This window comes from Gymnoscopelus microlampas (genome assembly GCF_963454915.1).
Source record: "Gymnoscopelus microlampas genome assembly, chromosome: 4".
Classification (NCBI taxonomy): domain Eukaryota; kingdom Metazoa; phylum Chordata; class Actinopteri; order Myctophiformes; family Myctophidae; genus Gymnoscopelus; species Gymnoscopelus microlampas.
In genome coordinates, this window is record NC_139941.1 from 42986029 (window position 1) to 43006339 (window position 20311).

The 20311-nt window shown below is 45.3% G+C and overlaps 1 protein-coding gene across 3 annotated transcripts in view; it reads left to right on the forward strand.

Moving 5' to 3' along the window:
* The window catches only part of ttc28 (tetratricopeptide repeat domain 28), a 400474-nt gene that overhangs the window by 374965 nt on the left and 5198 nt on the right, over positions 1-20311 (forward strand). For all 3 annotated transcript variants that reach the window (XM_084056166.1, XM_084056167.1, XM_084056168.1), the window contains 8 exons: positions 45-185; positions 8365-8509; positions 9228-9407; positions 10139-10722; positions 14231-14478; positions 14746-14870; positions 15894-16125; positions 18276-18352. In XM_084056166.1, coding sequence (XP_083912292.1) covers positions 45-185; positions 8365-8509; positions 9228-9407; positions 10139-10722; positions 14231-14478; positions 14746-14870; positions 15894-16125; positions 18276-18352 — 1732 coding nt within the window. The remainder of the gene's footprint in view (positions 1-44; positions 186-8364; positions 8510-9227; positions 9408-10138; positions 10723-14230; positions 14479-14745; positions 14871-15893; positions 16126-18275; positions 18353-20311) is intronic.

Genomic DNA, 20311 nt, shown 5'->3' on the forward strand with positions numbered 1-20311 from the left:
AATGCTATCTTCCTACCCTCTCCCTGTCTTTCTTTCTCCTCCAGGGGTTGCTCCAGTAGCGAGACGGAAAGCGAGGCCGGAGACTTGCTGGACCAACAGTTCGAGGAGCTCAACAACAAGCTGAACTCGGTCACCGACCCCACGGGCTTCCTGCGCATGGTCTCCCGGAATAATCTCTTCAACAGGTGAGAGAGAGAGGGCTGTTGGTGAATTTACGATGAGGCACCTGAGTTAATCCTCTGAGGACCACACAGGGGAGGCAAAAACTCTTCACCCCCATAATTATTTACACAAAGAAATGAAACAAAAAAGGGGGGGAGGGGGATAAATCTGCCTAGGTAAGGAGATTTGGGGGGCATTGTGGCAGCTCCTGCATTGGTGAAAGGAGTCTTTTCTCCATTGTTTTCGCCAGCACAGAAGCACCACGTGAATCCTCCTTATTAAATCGCCTGAGCAGAGCCAAAGCTGTTAACCCACTAAGACCGGGAACGCATCTGTGTCATTTTTTAGATTTCTTTGGCTATTCAAAAAATAGCAGATATACAAGCTCATAGCGCGGCACCGCCTGGGGGATTCTACAAATTCTACAAATGCGCGGCACCTTCTGGGGGATTCTACAAATGTCTTCTAAATCCTAACAGTTTTTCCTGTAAAAACGTATGTGGTGCTCAAACTTTTTCATTTCAAGGACCCCCAAAATGATATATATTTGGCCGCGGACCCCCATTTCAAAATATGCTGTTCCAGGGACCACACAGAAGCAAAGATTTGAGTTAAAAACATTTGCTTTAAAACATATATATTCAAAGATTCTTTCGAAAATAGCAGATCTACAAGCACAAGCTTGTATATCTGCTATTTTATGGTTAAAGTGGTTACACACTGATGCGTTCCCGGTCTTAATGGGTTAAAGCCCTTATCAGCCGCCCACTCTGACAGCGCTGGCATGGCGTCCCCGTGTCTGTGTGTCCCTGCTGTGTCAAGAACGTGAGACGAGGGTCATATTATTTATACGTCCTGACTGTCCTGTTTGTATTTTTGCCTATATTACGCTCTAATTGTGTTTGCAGTACAGATTTAGTGTTTAGCGTATATTATTCCAGTGGGTGTTCCCGTTCCCGTCAGGTTAAGAGTTGCTACTTTAGGATTTTATGTGTGAGCGCAATATGTGTTTACATTGTACTAATTGGTTATGAAATAGTGTGTGTGTGTGTGTGTGTGTGTGTGTGTGTGTGTGTGTGTGTGTGTGTGTGTGTGTGTGTGTGTGTGTGTGTGTGTGTGTGTGTGTGTGTGTGTGTGTGTGTGTGTGTGTGTGTGTGTGTGTGTGTGTGCGCGCGCGCGTGTGTGCTTGCTATAGTCTGGGTCACATTTCCATGTCCTCGTCCACAGTTGAGCTGCTCTTTGATGAGGGGGTAATTCCAGCTTTAATTGAGTCTCGGTTCTCATTAAGCCTCTTTAATGGGTTGTCGGTAATAATCCCCTCATTCATGTGCCCCCCCCCCCCCAAAAGAAAAAATATCTCGACTTATAAAGCTCCCCGTGCTTAGGAGCCTACTCTATCATCTGTCGTAGACGCCAAAGCGAGGGGAGAAACGGGAGAAAATCTCATTGTCATTTTAAGTCATACATCTTGGGGTTTGATAGTCAGACTTGCCTTTATTTCACTTTCCCTTATCTAATTTTCCTGCTCGCTGGTATTTCAGTGAGCATTGAGATGTAGAGGGTATTAGGGGTAGAGAGGGGTTGTAGTATTCCCATAATTAGCCTCAATTAAGACAATTGAGTTGTTCCATCAAAGCAGAGAATTGCTGCAAGCGCTATAATCCAGCGACGACAGTTTTGCCAAGAGAAAGGTGTGAGAAATATAATGTCTCCACATGCGAAGGTCGTCTGTGTGGTATCCGCTTGTCCAATGTTATCATTGATAGCCCTTCATAATGGTGCGTAAATGGTAAACGGTGCATTTATATAGCGCTTTTATCCTAAGGCGCTTTACATAGATTGTGCAATTACATTCACACACACATTCACACACCGATGGCGAAGGAAACCATGCAAGGCACCAACCTGCTCATCGGGAGCAATTAGGGGTTCATCGTCTTGCTCAAGGACACTTCGACACTAACGCTCTAATCAATGCTAAATGTCAGGGATCGGCTACTATAATGCACTAAAAACACCTTCAAAGTCAGTTTATGTCTTCCTTACATTCTACTTAAATGTATTTATTTATCAGGGACAGTGCACATTAATCAACATGTCAGTTTTCACATCCACTTAAATGAGCCAGAGTTAAGCAAAAGCTAATTTTCATCTGTAGTCCCTGAGCAGGCTGTTAAAAAGTGGTGATATAGCTATCGGATCCATACAAAAACAGACGTCAGTACAAGTACAAGTACAATACAATCAGTACAATACAATGCAATACAAGACAGTTAGGCATAGTACAGGAGACAGTACAATTACAGTAAAATAGAAAGATGATACCAGTGACAAATAGAGCTGATAATTACCCATCATTACAAATTTGGTTAGCTTTAAGCCAAATAGTTGGTGGTCTCTCTTTTTATTTTAACTCCACGATTTTGCAACCCATTTTTCACCCAGTGCCAATGCCTAAGCTTGTCCTGGGCGCTACTCTCCCTCTGCCAGCCTGGGGAGAGCACCGTGGTCTCTCTTACTTCGATAGGGAGACTATTCCAGTGATGGGAGGCTCTAACAGAGAAGACTGTTTCACCAAACACACTCTGGTAGTTGCCCTTGTTGTTCTGTCACCACTTTCCCTTCGCTCTATGAACTGTTTCAGTGGAGGCGGGGTGCAAGCCCATTTAAAACCTTAAAAATGAGACAAGCATCTCGCAAAATGTTTAAAGCTATCTTTTGTCACATGCTCTGACAGCATAATGAGTATTCCTGGAGAACCTAAATGCAGGTGTCAGCAAACATGTGCAGAGCAAGATTTCCACTTATCATCTTGAGGACTCCCAGTGGCCAGCAGCTTGTTACGCAGCAGATTAGAGGAATCGGGTTAGCTCGGAAAGTTGGAACGCAGTTGTGGCTTAGGGAGCCAAAGTAGATCTACCTTTATCACACCTCCTCTGCCCCGGCTGTTTAACTCAGTCGTTTTCAGCCTTTTATGTGCTCCAGGCACACCAATGGGCAAGTCACAATCTCAAGGCTTTTCAGGATTCAAATTCAAAAATAGCAAAAGTAGCAGATCTACAAGCTCAAAACGAAAAATGTTAATATGGAGATAAAAGGTTTCTGCACGACAGCAACGTCTTCTGTTTTGGGGAAATGAGTGCACACAGTATAGGACTGATATAGTTTTGTTTTTTACTAATATTTTTATCCCACGATTTTGTAACCCTATTTTTCACCCAGTGCCTATTGCCTAAGCTTGTAATCCTGGGCACGACTCTCCCTCTGCCAGCCTGGGGAGAGCCCCGAACTGAGCTCATGCTTCCTTCAGTGCATGAGGAGTGAGCAGGCTGCTACTTATCACCTGACAGGGGGGAGTTTCCCCGGTAGGACGTAACGCGTGGGAAGGAACACGTTATTCCAACCAGTTCCTTTCCCCTCCATCAGGAGGAGGCAGTATAGAGACCAGGACTACTGCATGTTTTTTGTGAGGGTACCTACCCTAGGAGACACTGGGAGAACATGCAAACTCCACACAGAAAGGCCCTTTGACCAACCCCACCTAGGGTATGGGCACTGATGACGCAGAGGAGAGGACACGCCCCCCAGCGCCCACAGTGTCCCCGGCGGGAATCAATCCCAGGACCTTCTAGCTGTGAGGCGACAGTGCTACCGACTGTGCCACCGTTCCCCCTAGTACTGATATAGTAAATAGTATAGTAAAAGAAAATCATAACTTTTTGTATAGTAGTAGGCCTATATATTGCAACAATGAGTGGTGTGGTTGTCACAGAATCCCAAGGCACACCCATGGACTTGTCTCCCAGCACACCACTGTGCCTCGGCACTCCGTTTGGGAACCACTACTGCTTTTAACTCAGAAGCACTCGACCCAAATCCAAAAAGCAGCCAGCCGGGAGACCCCACCCACCCACGCTCTCAGGCTTCCTTTTGTCTTTTCTCGCCTTGAATGCCTTCGTCTCCTTCGTGCACTTGACATATACACGTACCGTAGTACGCACACACTCACCCTCTCTCTCTCTCTCTCTCTCTCTCTCTCTCCTCACTGCTTGTCAGGCTAACAAATGGCTGTTTGCTTTCCCATGGCAGCCCATGCCAAAGCCCGGGAGAGAGAGAGAGAGAGAGAGAGAGAGAGAGAGAGAGAGGGAGACGAGTGGGTAGAGAGAGCATTGGGGAGGTTGGAGGGGTGCCTGTGGCCCCAGGGCAAAGCATGAGGGCAGGATGGATGTCTGTTGGCATGGGGGCAGAAGGAAGCCCGGAGGAGACTGTGGGTGCAGGAGCAGATGGAGAACAGTGACAAGTGTGCCCATAAAAAGCTCTCTCTCTCTCTCTCTCTCTCTCTCTCTCTGTGTGTGTGTGTGTGTGTGTGTGTGTGTGTGTGTGTGTGTGTGTGTGTGTGTGTGTGTGTGTGTGTGTGTGTGTGTGTGTGTGTGTGTGTGTGTGTTGCATAAAACACTGGCGGCTTACTACCTCAAGGGCCACCATTACCATAGCTTTCACTGTGGCACGTGTCTCAGCCCTGGCAGGGAGCTGTCAGTCTTTGCTGTCGCACAGCAGAGAGACCCATTTGTATACAGCAGAGGGCTGGCTTAACCCTTTAAGACCTGAGGCCGCTTCTAAAAAAAAATCTAAATCCTAATAGTTTTTCGGAAAAAAGTATAAAAAAATATTTTTCACGATTTTTCAAAAATAGCAGATCTACAAGCTCATAGCGCGGCACTCGGTGCCGCGCTATGAGCTTGTATATCTGCTATTTTTGAATAGCCAATGAAATCTAAAGTGACACAGATGCGTTCCAGGTATCAATGGCTTAAATGTAGAACGGCAGCCGCTCGATGTGTTGCTGTTTAGTTCAGGGAACTCAGGAAAGAAAGAGGAAGGGGAAAAAAACGAAGAAGGCTGCATGCAGCACAATCATTTACAATGCATTACAGAGCATCGCTATCTCCTTTCTGCATCGACTGGGAAATGTCCTGGTTTGTGTGTGTTCGTGTGTGTGTGTGTGTGTGTGTGTGTGTGTGTGTGTGTGTGTGTGTGTGTGTGTGTGTGTGTGTGTGTGTGTGTGTGTGTGTGTGTGTGTGTGTGTACAATCGGTCCTTATCAGGACACGTGCTGGGTGAATAGAGAGGATGGAAGAGGAGAGGAGAACGCTCACCTCTCTGATTCTCTGCTCAGCTTCATTGCTTTCACAGCCGCAAAACTCAACTTCCCAAGATTTCCCACGCAGTGTCATATCGCCATCTAGTGGACGCCAGTAGGATGACATGGTGGTATTTTCTTTCTCACAGTGGGGAGTGCCTCTTCTTTTGTGAACGGTCCATTGACACAAGCTCAGAGAGAGAGAGGGGCCATTCATCGTGTTTTCTATACTGCCGGCTATGGTTGCACTTGTCACATTCTATACATGTATACCTCCTAGTCTGTGGCGCTGCTGACAGACAGGGGAGTATGTATGTCACAAGAGAGAAAGATGATCCACTAGGATTTGAGTGGGTTCAATGGCTGCTTTTCCTGCCGCAGTGTGTTATGCCATTATTACCACACACACACACAGCCCACAGGAACTGCTGTGTGACTCAGTCTGCATCTTTACCAGCAGCCATATCTGATGCAACACTATGCAGCAAGCAGCCGTCAACCACTTCAGCACTGTGTTCCAAATACTCATTAACAGCAGCGTGGTGTTGTGGAGTTGGTGGTGGTGGTGGGGGGGGGTCTGATAACGCAAGACCCTTATTTACGTGCAATCATTGTAATTTGCTGCAGAATGTAGTCCAGAGCTCATTCCCACGCCCGCCTCAGGGATACATTATAATATAAGGGACATTTTGATTAGATTAGATTGCATTGGACAACTTTTAACCCAGTAAGACCGGGAAAGCATTAAGATTTCTCTGGCCATTAAAAAATAGCAGATCTACAAGCTCATAGCGCGGCACCGAGTGCCGCGCTATGAGCTTGTAGATCTGCTATTTTTGAAAAATCTTTAAAGATTTGTGAAAATCTTTGAATATATATATTTTTCAAAGTGAACATTTCTAAACATTTTAGTTCCAGGGACCCCCCCCCAGAAGCAAAGATTTGAGTTACAAATGTTCGCTTAAAAATATATATAATATATATATATTCAAAGATTTGCAAAAATGTTCACGATTTTTCAAAAATAGCAGATCTACAAGGTCATAGCTCAAGCTCACTCGGTGCCGCGCTATGAGCTTGTATATTTGCTATTTTTGAATAGCCCAAAGCCCAATCTAAAATGACACAGATGCGTTCCCGGATTGAATGGGTTAATGGCAAAATCAGTTTTTGTACCACCGGTGAATGAAAATGCTCCTTAAAATGGCCTTTGGATCAATATCAAGATAGTGTTTCCTGGTAATGAGATAACTGTGTTTTTCACCCGTCTGGAGGTATAGTTCATTTAGAAATGTACTCTGTAATAAGGCCAGGTTTCTGGTCACGGTCTACGGTCTACACTCTCTCTCTACTACTTCATTCACCTTTTCCACCTATCACAGCGGGGCGTATCGGCTGGAATATTAAGTTGGGTCGATGACAAGCTCCTGGGCTTTTGCATTTGTTTTTGTTTCGATTGAAGGTCGAGAGATCTCTCTCCGGTTTACAAGCGCTACGTAAAACCCCCGACCCGTTATTGGTTGTTCTGAGTGGCTGGGGGGGGGCTCACCAAGGCTGAATTACATGCACACCTTGTATAATTTCAATGGAGGGATATCTGGGAATATATGAAATCAATCCTGCTTTAATAACATCTGAACATCAACTTTTTATTATGATAGGAGACATGAGTCAGTGTCTAGATGCGCGTAGAGGTAATTGCAAACTGAAAAACACACTATACATCCCGAGTGATGTTTAACCTATTAAAACCGGGAACGCGCCTGTGTAACCACTTCAACCATTTTATTTTTATACTTTGGCTATTCAAAAATAGCAGATCTACAAGCTCATAGCGTGGCACCGAGCGCCGTGCTATTTGAAAAATTTGGAAAATGTTTGCAAATCTTTGAATATATATTTTATTAAAGCGAACAGTTGTAACTCAAATCTTTGCTTCTGGAGGAATCTACAAATGTCTTCTAAATCCTAACATTTTTTTGCAAAAACTTATGTTGCTATAATATAGTATAGTATAGTGGTTCTCAAACTTTTTCATGTGGGCCCCCAAAATTATATTTTTTTGGCCGCAGACCCCCATCTCAAAACATATTGTTCCAGGGACCCCCTCCAGAAGCAAAGATTTGAGTTAAAAATGTTCGCTTTAAAAAATATATATATTCAAAGATTTGCAAAAAATCACGATCTTTCAAAAAAATCACACCCTGTGTGAAGGAAGCGGTGCCTTTGGGGCGGGCCTTAACTCATTTCAGTTCGTCCCTATTGGTGGTCTGAGTCCACTTACCAAATTTGTACTTGGTAGCATGCTGCGAACTGGAATGATGGCTGTTTAAAGCCCAGCCAATGGGCAGACAGAGGGGGCGGGGCTTAAGTAATGACAGTTAGTCCCTATTGCTGGCTTTAGTCCATGTACAAAATGTGTACTCCATAGCATGCTGCGAACTTGAGTTATGGCTGTTTGAAGGCCAGCCAATGGGAAGACAGAGGGGGCGGGGCTTCAGCAATTCATGCTGGTCCCTATTGGTGGTCTAAGTCCACATACCAAATGTGGACTTGGTGGCATGCTGCAAACTGGAGTTATAGCTGTTTAAAATCCCGTGCTCATCCCGTGCTCATACGGGCGCTGGGGGTCCCTGGACCCCTCTTTGATAACGTCATCAATTCATGCTCGTCCCTATTGGTGGTCTAAGTCCACATACCAAATTTGGACTTGGTGGCATGCTGCAAACTGAAGTTATAGCTGTTTGCTTCTTTGCCGTGCTCATCCCGTGCTCAAACAAACGGCCCGTGCTCAAACAAACGGACACGCAGACAGAGTCAAACGTAGAGCGGTTGGCACCGCTAAAAATAGCAGATCTAGTGCCGCGCTAAGAGCCTGTAGATCTGCTATATTTTTAATAGCCAAAACCATAAAATAACAGTTAAAGTGGTTACACTGATGCGTTTTAACGGGTTAACAGCAGGAAATACTGTAAGTGGTACAGCTGCTGAACAGAAAACATATGTCGCCTTGTGTGTTCTCATGGTTTTTGTGTGTTTTGTGCTGATGTGCTCGTCATGCAGGAGCTGTCAGAGTATGACCAGTCTCTTCAGCAACACCATGTCTCCGGCCAAAGATGGCTGCTCCTCCCTGCCCCGCCGCTCCAGCAACCTCAGCAAGCCCCCCCTGCGGGCCCTCTACGACCTGCTCATCGCACCTATGGAGGGGGTGAGTACTACTACCTCTGTGTGATATACATTGTACGTGCATGTGTGTGTGTGGGTGTGTGCGTACCTGCGTGCGTTTTCTTTTGTGTGTGTGTGTGTGTGTGTGTGTGTGTGTGTGTGTGTGTGTGTGTGTGTGTGTGTGTGTGTGTGTGTGTGTGTGTGTGTGTGTGTGTGTGTGTGTGTGTGTGTGTGTGTGTGTGTGTGTGTGTGTGAGCGTGTGTTTGCTTTTGTGTTTGTGCTTGCATGTGTGCGTGCGTGTGTTTGCTTTTGCGTGCGTGTGTGCGTGTTTAAAATGTATACAAATCTACAGGCATCGCAACGCATTGTGAGCTTGTAGATCGGCTATTTTCAAATGGCCGAAATATATATAGGGCTGAAGTGGTAAATGTATGTTTTGTAATAGTAATTCAAATCTACAAAGTAACTAGTAACCAAAGTTTTAAAAGTACAATATTTGCTTCTGAGATGTAGTGGAGTAGAAGTAAAAGTACAGAAAATTGGAAATACTCAACATTGTACTTAAATACAGTGATTGAGTAAATGTACTTAGTTACTTTACACCACTGTTTGCGTTTGTGTGTGTGGTGTGAAAGAGCTCAGCAGTACATCCTTGTAATATGTGTGTGTTTGGGTGTCAGTATACTGTATTAACTGTGTGTGTGTGTGTGTGTGTGTGTGTGTGTGTGTGTGTGTGTGTGTGTGTGTGTGTGTGTGCTCAGGGTCTGATGCACTCCAGTGGGCCGGTGGGCAGACACAGACAGCTGGTGATGGTGCTGGAAGGAGAGCTGTACCTCATCCCCTTCGCCCTGCTGAAGGGAAGCTCCTCTAACGAGTACCTGTACGAGCGCTTCAGCCTCATCGCCGTGCCCTCCATCCACGGCCTGGGCTCCAGTTCCAAGGTTGTTGTCACAGCTCACATCTTGTTCAGATCTCTGATGATTATTACCTGTATTGTGATTGTGATGATGAAACTAAGAAGAAATATCCGCGCACTGGAATTCAAGCTCCCTTTATCAATGAGGTTTTCCACCAAACGTGCAAATATTTCTTCTTCTTTTCATGGACTGATTATTTTATCCAAGCACCTGGCCTGCTCATGTTTTGGATGTGCATGCGATTATTGGGTGGGTGAAAGTGGGTGAAATTCGTTTGCGTGCATAGTTCCCATTGTATGGTTATTTCCATAGAAGAAAGAAAGGGAATAAGAAAGGAAGGAAAGGAGATCAAACAAGAAAAACAAAAAACTAATAACAAAACGTATCTACATATTTACACATGGTACCTGAGATAAGATATAATGGTACGTGAGCATAGCAGCAGATGTACTGTATACTGTGTGTGCATGATATACTTATGGACGTTTAAGGTTATGGACGTTAGTCAGTGCATTGTACAAGGGATTACGAGGCAAAGTGTCAGTGCGTGTAAACCGCATAATCCACCTAAGGTAGATTGTAACGCAATTTGTTCTGAATTGTAATGATGAAAAACTCTCTGCTAAAAAAAAATAGTTTATGCTCATAGAATTCGAGCACTTGTAAGATCATTTTCCAGCTGTCCCTGCAGCAGTTAGATTGCATGTTCACCTATAACACTTGTCCGTGTGTCCCCCCCCCCCCCCCCCCCACAGACTCACTCTCGGCGCCCCGGGCCGGCTCCGTGCGGCGGCGTCTCCATGGCGGCCGTGGTGGGCAACCCCCGCCTGCCGTCGCCCGTCATGGACCGCTGGCTGTGGGGCCCCATGCCCTCCGCCGAGGAGGAGGCCCTCATGGTGGCCGAGCTCCTGGGCTGCCAGCCCTTGGCCGGCTCCGTGGCCACCAAGGAGCGGGTCATGAGCGCCCTCACCCAGGCCGAGTGTGCCCACTTCGCCACGCACATCTCCTGGAAGCTGGCCGCCCTGGTGCTCACGCCCAACGTAGAGAGCGTGCACTCCGGCGGCGGCACGGGCACCGGCGTGGGAGGGGTCGGAGGGACGGCGGGGGGAAGAGGCGGGCCCGGAGGAGGAGGAGGCGGGAGGAGAGGCAGCGGCGGCGGGCAGGGGCGAGGGAGGAAGGGCTCGTTCGGGAGCAGCTACAACATCCCGGAGTCTCTGCACATGCAGGACGACAGCAGCGACGCCGGGAGCCTCTGTGACAGTCCGCCCCTGCAGGAGTTCCTGCTCACCGCCGCGGACATATTGGACCTGAGGCTGCCCGTCAAGCTGGTGGTGCTGGGGTAAGAGACTAGAGAGAGCAAGGGGAGAAGACGGAAAGATTTACCCTAGAAGGTTTGACTCAGTGGTTTTCAAACCTTTTTCATGCCAAGGACCACTAAATTGATATACATTTGGTTGTGGACCCCCATCTGAAAATGTTTTGTGCCAGGGATGGACCCCCAAAAGTAAAGATTTGAGTTCAAAATGTTTGCTTTAAAAAATATACATATTCAAAGACATGCACACATTTTTAAGATTTTTAATAAATAGCAGATCTACAAGCTCATAGCGCGGCCCTCGGTGCCGCGCTATGAGCTTGTAGAACTGCGATTTTTGAATAGCCAAAGCTAAGTGGTGAAAATGATTGTGACGCTATGTTTAACTCATTTCGCTGGGGACCCCCTGGTACCGCCCCAAGGACCACTGGTGGTCCCCGGACCACTGGTTGAGAACCACTGGTTTAACCCATTCAATCCGGGGGAACACCTCTCTGTCATTTCAAGATTTCTTTTGGCTATTCAAAAATATAAGCAGATATACAAGCTCATAGCGCGCCCGCACTATGAGCGATTAATCATATTCCATCATATTCAAGGGCTTTTGGAGGGAAATGAGACTCCAGTCACTTTCAGTTTCAGAGCACTGCAGAGGGGAGGTGTGCGTGTCTGTGTCCAGCTGATGCTCGTTGAGGCTCGTTAATGTTACATGCATCAAGGCAATTATGTTTCTGCACTGTCAAATAGGCCTACATCTAATCTATAGCATCAAAGCCATGGATTTTTTTTACATGTTAATAACTAGGGCTAGGCTACACTTGGTTGGTAAAAGTCCAGATGACAAGAATCTGCCTATGATTTTAGTGTCATCAATATAACATCACCATGACGGCATTAGTACATGATGAACACATGAAAATGAAAAAGACATGGCGTGGCTTCCATGTGGAATCTCTGCCGTCATGGTGATGTTACATTGATGACATCATCACTCTTGCCCAAATATGGAAGAGGAGGCAGCCTCAGCCTGCACACATCGGTGTTGCTAGGTCATGCATGGCAACCGATTGTGTTGTGAGTAAGGTCAGACCAGAGCTCTGATCAGCATATATGAGGTCTGAAGTTACTTTAGACTTCCACTTCATTCCTACTTAGACCAGGAGAGGACCTGTCCACATATAGTGCTGTGAGAGAAAGGGATTCAGACAAGGAATACAGGGAGACATTTTCCAGCCTCAACAGAACCTACAACTCTGTCCCCATCTCAGTCCATCCATGTATATCAGCAGATTCGACCATGAACCGTCACTCCTGGAAGGAGTGCAGTCCCAATCCTCCCAGATTAAGCGTTCCTGTTCTGAGCACACCTTCGTGTCCCATCCGAGCCACGACAACCTCGACCGCCAAACGCTGACGAATGAACAAATCTGCTCAGAGTCCTGTCAGCAAATAGTCAGCTCTGTAACAAGCCGGAAACAAGGAGATGCAGACCCACCGACATCTCATCAAAGTCATCAACGGTACACCAAGATGTCGAACCAACCAGGAGATGTAAAGAAACATCGGATGGTGTGCACAGGAGAGAAAACTCACATCTGTAAAAAGTGTGACAAAGGTTTCAGTAGGTTAAGTCTCCTGAAGACGCACCTGCGTATCCACACCGGAGAAAAACCTTTCCACTGTCAACGGTGTGACAAGAGTTTCAATCAATTAAGTAATCTGAAGACGCACCTGCGTATCCACACCGGAGAGAAGCCTTTCCAGTGTCAACGGTGTAACAAGAGTTTCAGTAAGTTAGACCCTCTGAAGACACATATGCGTGTCCACACTGGAGAGAAGCCGTTCCACTGTCAACGGTGTAACAAGAGTTTCAGTAAGTTAGACCCTCTGAAGACACATATACGTGTCCACACTGGAGAGAAGCCGTTCCACTGTCAACGGTGTAACAAGAGTTTCAATCACTTAGGTAATCTGAAGATACATCTGCGTATCCACACTGGAGAGAAGCCTTTCTACTGTAAACAGTGTCATAAGAGTTTCAGTCGCTTAAATAGTCTTAAGAAACACCAGCGTATCCATACTGGAGAAAAGCCTTTCCTCTGTAAACACTGTGACAAGAGTTTCAGTAATTTAGACACTCTGAAGATACATATGCGTGTCCACACTGGAGAGAAGCCGTTCCACTGTCAACGGTGTAACAAGAGTTTCAAGCAGTTAGAACATCTGAAGATACATCTGCGTATCCACACTGGAGAGAAGCCTTTCTACTGTAAACAGTGTCATAAGAGTTTCAGTTGCTTAACTAGTCTTAAGAAACACCAGAGTATCCATACTGGAGAAAAACCTTTCTACTGTAAACACTGTGACAAGAGTTTCAGTAGGTTAGACACTCTGAAGACACATCTGCGTATCCACCAAGCCCCCAGAACCCAGTGGTTGCATTGAAGCGCTCTGGACATGCTGGCCATTCATAGGTACTGCAGACGTCTGGGGCCACTGTACATAAACGAGCGAAAACGGTTTCGACCAATGGGCTCGACTCACGAGCTTGCGCACAAGCTTGGCTTGCGCACGGGGCTGCGCACATCTGTGACGCAAAACGCGTCACAGTGGCCCCAAATAGGCCTCGCCCATCACACTTCACAACCCGGAAGAAGGGGTGAATTCGCCTCATGCGCTGGGTGAGCAACTCAATGCAAGTGGATGGGAGGCGATATCCGGTGCCCTCTCTATTATTTTTAACTCTATGGTATCCACACTGGAGAAGAAATGTTCTACCGTAAATACTGTAACAAGAGTTTCAGTCAGTTAAGTCATCTTACTTTTGTAAGTATTTTGATGCCAATACTTTTGTACTTTTGCTTTTTTTTCCTGCACTTGTAACAGAGTATTTCTACATTGCAGTATTGATACTGTCATTTAAGTAAAAAATGTGAGTCCTTCGTCTATCCCTGGTTAAAGTCACAGGGCCCTATAAATGGCACTGCTATACCCATTACCTGCACCCGCTGCCCACTAGCCGCGAATTACTGCCCGCTACCTGTGAAATACGGATAAGGGAGCTGACACTGTCCCGCTATTCCCACTATTCATTATGCCGACTCCCATTATTTGCGTATGGAGGTGTGCCCGTGGGCAGACACACACAGAGACACACACACACCTGCCCTCTGCAGTGCTCTAATTTGAAAGTGACTGGAGTCTGTCTCATTTCTCTCCAAAAGCCCTTGATTATGATGGAATATGATTAAGGATTACTGTGATTATGGTAAGCTCACATTTCATATCACACACACTGAAGAACTCCTGTAACTTTAGCCCCCCCAAAAAAAACGATACAGATATCTTCCGATGTTACATTTCTATGCTAATATCGGGAGGCCGATAATATTGGACATCCCTAATTGAAACAGCAATATATTTTCTTGCATCTTCCACACTAATACAAATGTGTGTGTGTGTGTGTGTGTGTGTGTGTGTGTGTGTGTGTGTGTGTGTGTGTGTGTGTGTGTGTTTGTGTGTGTGTGTGCAGGTCGTACCAGGAGTCGAGCAGCAAAGTGACGGCTGATGGCGTGGTGGGTCTGACCAGGGCCTTCCTGGCGGCCGGGGCTCAGTGTGTTCTGGTGTCGTTGTGGCCCGTACCCGTCGCCGCCTCCAAGGTCTTTGTCCACGCCTTCTACACCGCCTTGCTCAACGGCACCAAGGCCAGCGCCGCCCTGGCCGACGCCATGAAGACGGTCCAGAGTAGCAAGCAGTACTCACATCCCTCCAACTGGGCAGGTTAGAGCAGTTTGCTTTTCACAACGTTTTCGTGCCAAGGACCCCCAAATTGATATGTATTTATTTGGTCCGTAGATCTGCTATTTGCACCATTTTTGAAATGTTCTGTAAATGTACTTTGTATTTGTACAATTTTCAATACTTGAGTATTTACTTGAGTGTATACTTTGTCCACCACTATAAACTTCTTACAGTATGTCTGCATGAAAGCTTCAAACATTTGAGTAAAGTGCAAAAACAATATGTGTTTTTTTTTTGTCTGTCCAGGGTATATGCTGATTGGCAATGATGTCAAACTGAACAGTCCCTCGTCGCTGATTGGTCAGGCTTTGGCTGAGATTCTGCAGTATCCGGTTCAAGCACGGGACGCCCTCAGAGTGTTACTCCACCTGGTGAGACATTCACCCGCATGCATGACATATAGGGAAAATAGCTGATCTACAAGCTCACAACGCTTGTAATGTGCTCTTTTTTTGCTTCAAATTTTGAAATTGTTTGAGGACGTTTGAATTTTTTTGATGATTTGCACCTATAATGCCAGGTTGAAAGTGGTTAACCCATTAATACCTGGAACGCATCAGTGTCACTTTAGATTACTTTGGCTATTCAAAAATAGCAGATATACAAGCTTGTAGATCTGCTATTTTTGAAAAATCGTGAAAACATTTTTTTTTTTGATTTTTTTCCAAAACTGTTGAAGAATGGCCTCAGGTTTTAATGGGTTAATTACAGAACCTCACGCATACTTGATCTCCTCATCCTAATTAACCTCGGTTTCTATCTGTGGACTAGATGGCTTTGATGTATACCGCACTCACACACAAACACAAATGCCGCTCCACGCTCCAGGGGGCTGTTGTCACGCTCACTATACGCTCATGTTGCTCCCCCCCCCCGTTCTGCTCCCCCTATTTTTTTTAAATCGTGAAAATGTGTGCAAATCTTTCAATATATATATATTTTTTAAGCGAACATTTTTAACTCAGAAGCAAAGATTTGAGTTACAAATGTTTGCTTTAAAAAATACACTCTTTGAGCTTGTATATCTGCTATTTTTGAATGGCCAAAATAAAGATGCGTTCCCGGATTGAATGCGTTTAATGGATAGGGTGTCAGGGCATTATTATTCCACATTTTTGGTGAAGGGGCACTCTAACACTCTCCCGCTCTCTCTCTCTCTCTCTCTCTCTCTCTCTCTCTCTCTCTCTCTCTCTCTCTCTCTCTCTCTCTCTCTCCTGCTCTCTCTCTCTCTCTCTCTCTCTCTCTCTCTCTCTCTCTCTCTCTCTCTCTGCTCTCTCTCTCTCTCTCTCTCTCTCTCTCTCTCTCTCTCTCTCTCTCTGTCTCTCTCTCTCTCTCTCTCTCTCTCTCTCTCTCTCTCTCTCTCTCTCTCTCTCTCTCTCTCTCTCTCTCTGCAGGTGGAGAAGTCTCTGCAGAGGATCCAGAACGGCCAGCGTAACTCCATGTACACGTCCCAGCAGAGCGTGGAGAACAAGGTGTGCGGCGTCCCCGGCTGGCAGGCCCTGCTGACGGCCGTGGGCTTCCGCCTGGACTCGGCGGGCCCCGGCATCCCCGCCGCCGTCTTCTTCCCCACGGCGGACCCCGGGGACCGGCTGCAACAGTGCAGCACCACCCTGCAGTCACTCCTGGGTACGTTCTTCTGAAACAGGAGGACGGACGGTGGACTATAACGTTGCAGTTAGATCAGACAGTTAGGCAGAAACATTACCATAAAAACACTAAAAAACAGGGTTCCCACGGTCATGAAATTCCTGGAAATATTTTGAAATGAGAAAAACAGTTTTCCAGGCCCTGGAAAAGGTTTGGAATTAAATGTTTTGGAAAATGTTTGGATATACATTGTCTAACACAGTGGTTCTCAAACTTTTTCATGTCAAGGACCCCCAAATTGACACTTATTAGCCCGCGGACCCCCATTTGAAAAAGATATGCCAGGGACCCCCATAAGAGAAGATTTTTACAGCTCTAGCAGTGATTCTCAACCATTTTAATTTAAAGGACCCCCAGTTTAACATGCATTAGGGCTACAGACCCACATTTAATGGCATTTCTATCACTTGGACCGCAATTTATATTGTAAAATCTATGTCAATTTAACTCTGAGAGTGTACAAATTTGTACATTTGTACACTCTCAGAGTTACAGACCCATAAGGGTCCATTTGGTGCCTATTGCCTATCATTTAGCTGGGGACCCCCTGGAACTCCTTCAAGGACCCCTGGGGGTCCCCAGACCCCACTTTGAGAACCAATGGTATACAGGACGTCACGTGAGGAAAATAAGAGATCTACAAGCTAAGAACCCGTTGCACCGTGATGCGTTGTGAGCTTGTAGATCCGTTCTTTTTGTCACGTGACACCTTCACTCGAGCCTGTCTTGGGGCATTGATAGCACACTGGTGTAAGAGCCTCATTATTGCGCCGTATGATTGCTAGAGGCCTGGAAAATGGGATAAAATACTTTTAAAAGTTATGGAAAAGTTTTGGAAAAGATGTGTGGGAACCCTGTAAAAAGAAGGTTATGTTTTAAGTTTATGGCCCCAAACTTCATCAGATAGCCTTGAACCCCCCCCCGTGTCTGTGGACCCCATGGATTGGCTCATAGTTGTCCCTCCTTCACCCTCCCTGATCAACCCAAAACCTCAAACCATCGTTCACAACAAACGTGGCCAAAATCTGCACAGCGTGTGGACAGCTTTCATTAAGCTCAATATTATTTAAGCCAGATAATAGCCATGCGATATTACAAGAGTCATTACAAGGGTTTCTTTTCACAGTAATAGCTTCTTCTTCTTCTTCCTCCCTTGGTCCTCTAAACCAGCTTTCATATTACCACATTAACCCATTAAGACCAGGAAAGCATCTGTGTCATTTTAAGATTTCTTCGGCTCTTAAAATGACACAGATCAAAAAATAGCAGATATACAAGCTTGTAGCGTGGCACTCGCTTGCTATTTTGAAAGAATCTTGAACATTTTGTGCAAATCTTTGAATATATTATATTATACATATTATGATATATATATTATATAACATATATATATTATTTAAAGCGAACATTTGTAACTCAAATCTTTGCTTCTGGGGATTCTACAAATGTCTTCTAAATCCTAACAGTTTAAAAAAAAAAACATGTTGCTATAATATCAGTGGTTCTCAAACTTTTTCATGTCAAGGACCACCCAAAATGATATGTATTTGGCCGTGGACCCCCATCTCAAAATATTTTGTTCCAGGGACCCCAGAAGCATTTTATTTATTGAATATTGTATTAGGCAGAAATGTAAAAAACAACAAGTGCAGTTAAAACACTTTCTCTAAATGGTCCGTCCAAAAAAGTCCTTGCGGTCTTGTTTCCATTGGCTCAAAGCAAAGTTTTGAGTTACAAATGTTCGCTTTAAAAAATATATTCAAAGATTTGCACACATTTTCAAGATTTTTCAAAAATAATAGCCAAATAAATCTAAAAAATCACACCCTGTGTGAAGTGAGTGGTGCCTTTGATGAGCCCCGTATTGACCCCCGTATTGATGTTGTCATCAATGTTTGTGGACATACATACATACATACCTACGGACACTCAGACAAAGCCAGATATGTATAGGAGTGGTTGCCTTCGGCACCACTCAAAAATGACAGATGCTTTTTCCGGATTGAATGGATTAAGAATCCACCTGCTTTAAGACTTTGTACCACTTGGGTGCATGATGAAGAATGCAGAGTACTGTTACTGTAGGAATAATTAAATAAAGTCTTTCTTTTGATGGTTCATCCCTCTAGGCCTGCCGCCCCCAGCCCTCCAGGCTCTGTGCAAACTCATCACAGCTTCAGAGGCAGGAGAGCAGCTCATCAACCGGGTAAGGACCCCCCCTCCCCTCCCCTCCCCTGCACCGCACCGCCACACACATAATACTGTAGCACCACATTATTAAGTCTCATACAACTTACTTTGGTCTTTTACTTCAAAAGTGAAGCGGTTGACGCTCGTGTTCAGAACCACGGAAGGCGAACCCTGCCCACACGTTTCTTTGAGTTATGATAAGCCGTGTGCAAAGGCTAGAACAAAGCATTGGTGTGATATATTATCAGATAGCTGGGGGGGGGGGGGGTTGCAGTACGTCAGGACTGGTTAAAGGCACCGTCGCGCACCGCGGTGGAGGCTAAACCTTATGCCTTAATCTGCGTTGAAATGCCACAAAACGACAGCGCGTTCAAAGTCTTACCAACAATCGGGGTCTTGTTCCCCTGTAGTTCCCCTGAGAATTAACCGTCCATTGCTTAAGTTCGGCCCGCGTTCACGTGTAACATGCGGTCGTCACATGCTTTGCATTGAAGTGGTGTGCGATTAGTGGGAGATTTAGGGATTATCGTGCCTCATAATGTAACTAACATTCAGTGCGTTATACGGAAAACATGCTCAGCTGTATACATTGGATGGAGGGTGGGAGGTCGAGAGGGAGTGAGGGAGAGAGAGAGAACTTATTTCAACCACGCCATAACCAGGCCGAAACACGCTGATCTACACATTGCAAAGCAACACGTTGTCAACTCGATCACCCCAGCAACGTCGGGGTAGGCTAATCAGGCCGCGTTTTCAGCTTGTAGAATATAAGCCAAAAATCTAAAAATATTGATCTCTGAATCCACATTGTGCCTCCAATGTGGATCTGGGACTTCATGTGACCTGTCTGTGACTATTCTATGTATCCATGATGTATATGACAGAGCCCTTTTGACTTGACTATTATAGAGTTAAAGTTAAATATTATTGTAAAAATCATTATGTGAAAAAGTCGTGGTAGGTATAGATACTTTGGATGTACTTTTGTGGCCTTAATGGCCTAATGGCAGTATGCATACAATGTTTGGTACACACACACACGCACACGCACACACACACACACACACACACACACACACACACACACACACACACACACACACACACACACACACACACACACACACACACACACAGCATGATCGCTTTCGGTAAATTATTCTCCCTTGTGTTGTTGATGACTGAAAAGATGACTGAAAATAACAACATTAAAATGTGTTGGAAATTTGTAATTTCGTACAGGTGTGTACATGTACAGTATGATGTTCCCATTTAGGGATCACAGTGTGGTATACTGTATATAATTTGTTGGTAACATCCACAACAGCATTCTGTGTTACTGTGTTCCTTCCCGTTAACGTTGAACCCTTCTCTACCCTTTGTGAATGGCCTGTAATGCATGCACTTAAAAACCTATTCTCTCTCCCCTGCCCCTAACCTGCGGTCTGAAGGCTGTTAAAAATATGGTGGCTATGGTAAGTGTGTGCCTTGACCTAATACCATGCACCTCTTCACCCCATTATTCTACCCGATCCCACCTCTCTCTCCATCTCCCTCCCACTGAGAAACACTGTGACACTCCACAGCACTCCTGCATATTTAAACAATATGAACTGCATGCATTGTTCAGAATATGCTTTGATGTCTAACGTCGCTCTGCTGTCTTGATCATAGACAGTAAAAAAGTATACGTCCATAGACTCTACATACACGATATGAAGCCTATTTTTCAGCCATTTCAAATCCGCCATCTTTCTACATCCTACGCACTTGGAAATGAATGCTATTGGTTGGGACCAGAGCGGGGGTGGGGAATGAATGCTATTGGTTGTGTAGCTTAAGGTAGCCACGCCCCTCCTACAGCATACCCTACTTTATCATCAATTTTAAAATAAATGGGACCATAATTTACCAAAACACATATCATGGTGATTGAATGAAGACTTTAAACTATAGCGACTGGAAGCATATAGTA